General features: G+C 50.7%; 1 protein-coding gene across 1 annotated transcript; it reads left to right on the top strand.

The window, feature by feature from the left end:
* Positions 1 to 927: 927 nt before the first annotated feature.
* MTHFD2 (methylenetetrahydrofolate dehydrogenase (NADP+ dependent) 2, methenyltetrahydrofolate cyclohydrolase) lies at positions 928 to 5,973 on the top strand (the record flags this gene model as incomplete). The annotated part of the gene is made up of 7 exons (XM_009695695.1): positions 928 to 1,112; positions 1,959 to 2,081; positions 2,567 to 2,719; positions 2,808 to 2,915; positions 3,286 to 3,378; positions 4,836 to 4,961; positions 5,712 to 5,973. Coding segments are annotated over 7 exons (928 nt in total), but the record flags the coding sequence as incomplete, so codon positions are not given.
* Positions 5,974 to 7,557: the final 1,584 nt, after the last annotated feature.

Here is a 7,557-nt window from a genome sequence, read left to right as displayed (position 1 = left end):
GCCTCCCAGCCAGCTGTAGGTCGAGCCAGCCTTTCTATATACTGCAGGGTGTCCGGTTGCCTGGAATGTATTTGGCAGTGACTGGATATTCCCGTTACCAATTTAGACCAGAAATGTATGCGAGGAGCTGTTTTGACGTGGTTTGAACGGGCAAATGTCCCTTCTACTCCAGCTAGGCGGTGGAGTCTGTCAGAGGGGGTGAGGCTGTGTACCCCCAGCCCAGCTTCAACAGCCTGAAGATGCGACTGTAGCAGTGGCAGCAATGACTTCAGCAGGGGAGGGCATGAGATCGGTTTGCGCAAGGTGCGTGCTGTGCTGGATGGGCTGACGGCCTCGCTGAGGAATTTTGGGGGGGACGAGGATCTCCAGGAACAGTGCTCGGTACAGAAGCACGGCACGCTGTGCCTCCTGCGCTGCGTCCAACGAGCCAGGATTACCCGATAGACCTCTTGGGTGGTGGAAGCTCCACTTAAGTGGAGTGAGTTCTGCCTTGTGTAAGTCCTTTGTAGTGAAGTTGTCGTGCTTGCTTCACTACATGCAAGGAACAGGTGACCAGCTTTCTAAAAATGGGAGCTAATACTATCTTAGCTTGAAACACGCGCCAGGCAAACGATACATGTGGACTTTTGGCCTGGCAGAGAAGAATCGTGCTTACGCTTTCTCAGGCTGCACAAAGAAGTTGGTCCCTCCAGCAGTCTTGTTTGCCGATCCCGGCTTTAGGCAGCAAAGCTGTAAACGAAGACTGAAATATGTTGCTTAACATGATTTGGCATAAAGGTGCAACAGGTTTGTACAGAGCTGAAATAAAAGAGCGTTTCTTGCCCTGGCTTGTGGTTGGCATCTGGTTTTCCTGGTCTAAGTTCTCAGAGCTTTGATTGGATGGTCCCGACGATGCTGACTGCTTCAATAATGCTTTATCTGTTGCAGAAATGATGCGGTTGTGATTTCTGGAAGGAAACTGGCCCGGCAGATCCGGCAGGAAGCCCGTCATGAGGTTGAGCAGTGGGTAGCAGCTGGAAACAAGAGACCTCACCTCAGCGTTGTTCTCGTCGGTGAAAATCCAGCAAGTCACTCCTACGTACTGAACAAAACCAAAGCGGCTGCCGATGTTGGTATGTCTTATGCTCTGCTCCAAAAAAGTGTAGCAAGTGACTGTTTTACCTTACTTTGGTTGGGAGTCCTCTATGCTGGAGGCTTTTTGGGCTGCGTCTGGCAGCTTTTCACCTCAGCTGCATGGCAGTCCATATTTGCCCCACCATTTGCTGTGACTTTTCTGGCTGCCTTCATCGTTGTACTGGGATGTCGTTAATAAATGTGGTTCACACGTGCGTTGTGCCATTTGACTCCTTAGAGGGCAATATCAAGCTCTGTAGTTTTGGATTTGTGGCCTTCCTAGGGCCACATGAAGCACAGACAGGGCTCTGACTTCCTCAGCCGCTGGAGATGCAGTCGCTGTTCAGCAGCCTTGCTAGCCTCTGACTCCTTCCCATCTTGCAAGCCCAGGTCCTGCTCAGCATTCAGCCAAGTATGCTTCTGGAGAAAATGTGCTGAAATGGGTTAGGGGCAATAAATGGTTTAACTTTTCCTTGGGTTCAGTGCTGCTGAAGCCTTCTTTGGAGCTGAGATTTTTAGGCTAACGTCCCCTTCCTTACTGTGTTTACATCTTTAACCATAGGATGTGCAGTTGCATCTTCCTTGTGGCACACTTTGGTTAGGTTTCTCCAAGCTCTCCCCGCACTCGGAGCATCTCTGTGTTCAAACGGTCTTACTCGGGTGAAGGTCTCCAGCCTGGAAGGTGCTGGTTGTTACACAAAGCGTACAATTCTTGGTGTGTGCCTGTCGGATTTGGTAGAGCAATGAAGCAGGGCAGCTTAAATCTGCATGGATTAAGAAAGTTGCTCTCCCACTTGTGCACACGTGGCTGTCTAATGCGGCGCTTTCGATGCTTTTCACTGCAGGAATCAGCAGTGAAACCATCCTCAGGCCGGCTTCTATTACTGAAGAGGAGCTGCTGGATTTGATCAGCAAACTCAATAACGATGCCAATGTGGATGGCCTGTTAGTACAGCTTCCTTTACCCGGTGAGTAGCTAGACTTCCATCTCGCTCATTTTTACATAAAGCTTTTAAGGGTTTGTGCGTGCCAGGCGGAGTAGCAGCACAGAGGCTATCCTGTGACACGAGAGGCGGCGTCCTGCCATGATGCAGCTTAAAGAAGTTGCCGCAGCTACTCCACCGTGCAGCTGCCTGTATGAGTTAAGTTGTTGAGGGTCACAGAAATCTGTTCTTGTGCGGAGAGTATCAGCTTCCAGAGCCAGAAGCTTGAACTTGGTTGTGATGCTGAGGCTGCCTAAAAATACCCTCTTGGCATTGGCAGTGCTGTAGCCCCAAAATGGTTCCAGTCCCCTTCTGCTGGGAGCTGTTGGCCTTGAGCTTGCTGCAAGTCTTGAGTAGCTGCAAGCTTCCAGACTCGGAAGGGGCTGGTGCAGCAGGTCAGGGCTCTGGCTGACTGAAAAGAGCAGGTTTTTGGCTGGGCCCTAGGGTTAAAGCTTTTCGTTCTCTTCCAGAACACATTGATGAGCGCAAGATTTGCAACGCTGTGGCTCCAGACAAAGACGTTGATGGCTTTCATGTGATAAACGTGGGGCGCATGTGCCTTGACCAGTACTCCATGCTGCCGGCGACCCCGTGGGGGGTGTGGGAGATCATCAAGAGAACTGGTAAGCTGCCGTTGCTGCGGTATTTGGCTGCTGTCTGGCATGACTCCAGCTTGTGTCTGTTTTTAAGACTCCATCTTGTCCTCTGCAGGCATCCCAACGCTGGGGAAGAATGTGGTGGTGGCTGGCAGGTCGAAGAACGTGGGCATGCCTATCGCCATGTTGCTGCATACGGATGGCAGGCACGAGCGCCCGGGAGGTAGGAGCTTGGTGGCCTCGGAGCCTGCGTGCCAGGCAGCTGCAGAAGGAAACCCTCAGCCTGTCATGCTGTCCTTTTTAGGGTCTTAAACCAGTCCCGGGAGCACCTTAGGGACTCTGGCCCATCATGTGGGCAGTGGTCAAGGCTGAGGAGTTAACTCTGCACACAGTTTTGTAACGTTTTGGAGCCTTCTTCAGTGAGTCCTTGCCCTCTTCCATAGCAGATCCCTCCCTCTGACTTTGTAGGCTGATCCCTTCGGGCTCTGATGTTCCTGATAAATACCCGGGTGGTCTTGAAGGGGAAGACTTAGAGAACTGGCTGGGTTTGGGGAGTACATGTGAATTAAAGCTCTGTGTAACCACTCCTGCAGGTGATGCCACAGTCACAATATCCCACCGCTACACTCCCAAGGAGCAGCTGAAACAACACACGATCCGTGCTGATATTGTGGTAGCGGCAGCAGGTAAGACCGGACTCTAACAGCACAGGCAAGGGGCACAGAGGGTGCTGGACGGCAGCTTGCCTGGTGTTTCTGGTGGGAATCCTTGCATGCAGGAGACAATCCTGCTGGTATCGAATGTCCTGGGGCCTCCCGATCTGAAGCAGCTCTGGCAGCGGAGCAGAGCCTGGTGCTGTCGTGGCTGTCTGCAGCTGCCTTAGGCGAGGGCTAGGACAGCAGCAGGTGAGGGGCTGTTTGAGCCAGCCAGCTTATCCTGTGACTAAGCCTGGGAGCCACGTCCTTGATCTCAGTAGCAGAGTTGTTTAACTCTGCCTTTGAAATATAAAATAACATCTGGCAGGAGGGCTTCGTATGCCAGTGAGCCCCTGATCATATCTAGGGAACAGCTACAGACAGGCTCTGTTATACATGCAGACAGTTCTGTATTTATGTGGAGAGGAGTAAAAAATGGAAAAAAAAAAAAAAACCCAACCAAGATAGCATCTGCTTACCTAGAGACAGTCAAAATGCTGAGGGACAGCTGCAGTGCCATCTTCAGAGCACAAGGAATCACTGGGAGATGTGCTCTTGGCACGGAGGTAGCTGATCAGCAGAGGGGTTGAGCTGATTTGGGACGTCTGTTTGGCAGCAGAAGCTGGGTGTGAGCCTGTGGGGAGGGAGGAGAGAACGTGTGGGTTGGAAACTGGGTATGAAAAGACAAGGTGCTGGGAGGATTAGAAGTGGTGTGGGTGTTGGAGGCATCGGTGCATGTAACGACAGCAGAAGTGCTGCTGGCAGATAAGACGTGTAAATCGCCAGAGGTGATCAGCAGACCAGAGGAAGGCTTGTCTGAAAGCGTTAACGAAGCAGAGGGTGGGAATGAGTTCCTCCGCAGCGGTATCTGGCAGAACCAGACAAACACACCCACCCTGAAAGGGTGGCTTGGCCTCAAGCTGCTGCTCCCCACCCCTCTCTCCCTGTCACGCTGGGTGTTTTAGAGCCCCGGGCTGAAGCCTTTTCCTCTGCCCAGCTGGGCTGCGGTGGTCCTGGACGCTGCTCCAGCTTGCTGGCTTAGTGCTGGTGCAAAAATGTTGCTGGAGCTGCACGAACAAACACAGTCCCAGACTTCAAATGCAGGCTTTAAGGTTTCAACTTGGAGAGGATGCTTTGGTCCCCGCTGCTTTGCTGGAGCTCTTTCTAGGGGTGGCTTCCAGCTCTCTACACTCTGAGGGTATCAGTAAACCACTCAAATTCCTGATTGAGCTGAACATCAGTAGTGCTGGATTGTGCAGCAGTGGGTAGATTTGCATTTCATAGGATCGTTTAGGTTGGAAAAAAGACCCTTAAGGTTATCGAGTCCAATGGTTTTGTGAGGCAGGAAAGCCCTGGTGGGTCAAAACATGATGTGAACATGGGGGGAGGGGGAGCAGGGGGGGTGTTTAGCACCACCATGAGCATGTGGTTCTGTTTTCTTCTTGCAGGCATACCCAATCTGATCACAGCCGATATGATCAAAGAAGGAGCTGCAGTTATTGACGTGGGAATAACGAGAGTGCAGGATCCTGTCACTGCCAAATCGAGGCTGGTTGGGGATGTGGATTTTGAAGGTAGGGAAGGGCTCTGCATCTGGTTCCCTGAGCACTGAACGCCTAGGGTGCTGAGAAGGGGAGGAGAAAGTCCTGGCTCGTGCAACTGAGCAGATGCAGACCGACGCTTCTGCTCTCTTGCTTGGTGCATCCAATATTGTACCATACGCAAGGGTGCACCCTGAGCCTAAGCAGTTACGTTGCTCTGCCTCTACCACAAGTCATTGCTCATACTCCTGCTTTTAAATAAAAACATGCAGAACCTACCTTCTGGCTTGCTGTTTGCCGGCCTTGCTCACCACTTCGCTGCAGCGGTGCCCAGACGGGCTGTTGCGATGAGCCCTGCACCTCCGGGTGCCTGGCGAAAGACACTGGAACCTCCTGGAAGAAAGAGAGAGCGTGAACGTTCAGATTGTTAGTCCTGTACTGCGGCTGCCCTCAAGGGCATGTGTGAAGCCCACATCTAGTCTTGACTTGACGCTTCTGTGCTAGGAATCCAGCTCTTAGACCTTGCCTTTTGCTTTTCCCCCAGCTTGGGCTTTGCAGTTGAGCTTGCTTCGTAGCAGGGATGGACAGACTCCGGTGTGCTCTGCTCTGTCCTGCCCTGGCTAACAAGGGGACAAAATCCTTGAGAAACTGCTATTCCTTAGCTGGCAATCTTGAAGGAATTTGAGCAATGTTAGACCGGTTACAGCTTCCTGCTGGCCAGCCAGCTTGGTAAGCGTTGCTCCTCTTGACTTGGATGCTCAGCTCTAGCTTTCCTTCTTGCAGGGGTGAAGAAGAAAGCCAGCTACATCACTCCGGTCCCTGGGGGCGTCGGGCCTATGACAGTTGCCATGCTGATGAAGAACACCATCATTGCTGCCAAGAAGCTGTTGAAACCCAAAGAGCCAGAAGCATTAACCGCTTAACGTGGGACTCTCTCTTTAGCACTGAAAACGACATTCCAAACTGACTCCCAAACAGGCCGATAGAAAATGCAATATTTTTATTTATTGTATTGGAAGTGGAATTTCCTATTCTGAGGTCATAGGTATTTATTGGAAGCTGAAGCACATGAGTTGTACCAAGGTGTAAGCAGGTATGCTCCTGGCCTACTCCTGCTAGCAAAGCTGCTTTATGTTGAAGGTAGCTCTTCGAGGAAGCCAGCCCTGCTCTTGCAGGGACGAGGCAGCAGTCGGGATCCTGGGCGTGCAGCTGCCCTGGGAGCTCGGTGTGGCATCAGCAATCCCGTGGGATGTAAAGTGCGGCTCCATGGTGCAAAAGCAATGGCCTTCATGGTTCTGTTCTCACAAACGCTCAGTCTGCCTGGACTGCTCACCTTTGACTTGTGCCGAAGCCTTCTACTCTACGCTGGATGTTTAGTTTGAGTTAAGCTCTTCTGTAGAAGAAGTTACTTCAAGAAAAAGAAAAAAGCCGTATAGCTGTTCTCAGCCTGTGTGGGGCCCTGGGCAGTGGCAGATCTGTTGTAACACGTTCTTCTAGTGTGCATCTAAGCTGTTTTTTTTGCTATTTGGATGGTGACTTTTTTAGAAGCCTTTTTTCTAACCAAAGAACAATGGGGTGGAGGCTGTTAGTGTCTATGGGGGCACGCAGGAGCTTTCCTGGACCGTATTGTAAAGCGTGCAAGTACTTAGTGAATAATGCAGGCTAACTCTAAATAAAGTATGAGAGGAGAAAAAACCCTACTTGTGTCCTAGAATTATTACTAAGCAAGTTTTTCACTTCTTCCAGAAAAGGAGAGCAATTGTTTATTAAAGCACTTGTGACGTGAGCTCCCTTTGGAGCTAGGTCTGGCCTTCTCCCTGAATTTAGCTAAGACCCAGCTGCTACGCTCATCACCAGCTCAGCTCCTACTTTCATGCCTGAACAAAACCTGACTTTGTTTCCTAACTACACCGACATGACTGTATAAACCGCGTCCTCTAACATGTTTGTTTGCAAGCTCTAATTATCCACTGAACATTAACCTTACCTGAGGTTGTGATGCTGCGGGCAGGATGGAAAAAAACTTACAGGCAGTATGGTATTGTTCGTGGGCAGCGAGGTAAGTCTTCAACTCCTTCCTCTTCACGTTTCCCAGCAAAGACTGATCCTGCCTTTCTGGGAGCAGGAAGGGTTCGTTGGGATGCTAAAGGAGGCACCTGGTGAGTTGGCTCTAACCCCGCGTTCACGGCGCTCTCCTGGAGGTGAGAGCGCGTCTAGAAACGCTAAACACATGGGAAGGGAAGCGGAGGTTCAAGGACTCTGCACCAGAAACACACTAAGAGCTGAGACTCATTGAAACGAGGTTTATTGGGTTGTATCGCCGATAAATACAAAATGGCTAAAGTGGTACTGTAATGGAGGTGGCACATCTGAGACGCTCCATTCTTTTCATATACAAAAAGTATAAACCATGTGAGAACCTTGCAAAATGGACAAATTTAGTCAAAACAAGCTGGATGCTAGAGTGGCTTCAGCTCTGCTCTACGAAATGTCTACCAGAGTCCACAAAGCCTTTCGGGGGTGTTGCACAGTAGAGCTGATGTACTGGATAAAGCAAATTAACCTGTTTGATTAAAATCATAAGCCTACCTGTACCACGCTTCAGCTACCACACAGGAGATTGGTACAA

The sequence above is a fragment of the Cariama cristata genome, unplaced genomic scaffold (genome assembly GCF_000690535.1).
Source record: "Cariama cristata isolate BGI_N322 unplaced genomic scaffold, ASM69053v1 scaffold20622, whole genome shotgun sequence".
In the NCBI taxonomy this organism is placed as follows: domain Eukaryota; kingdom Metazoa; phylum Chordata; class Aves; order Cariamiformes; family Cariamidae; genus Cariama; species Cariama cristata.
Note: the sequence above shows the minus strand (reverse complement) of the source record. Positions and strands in the feature narration are given on the sequence as shown.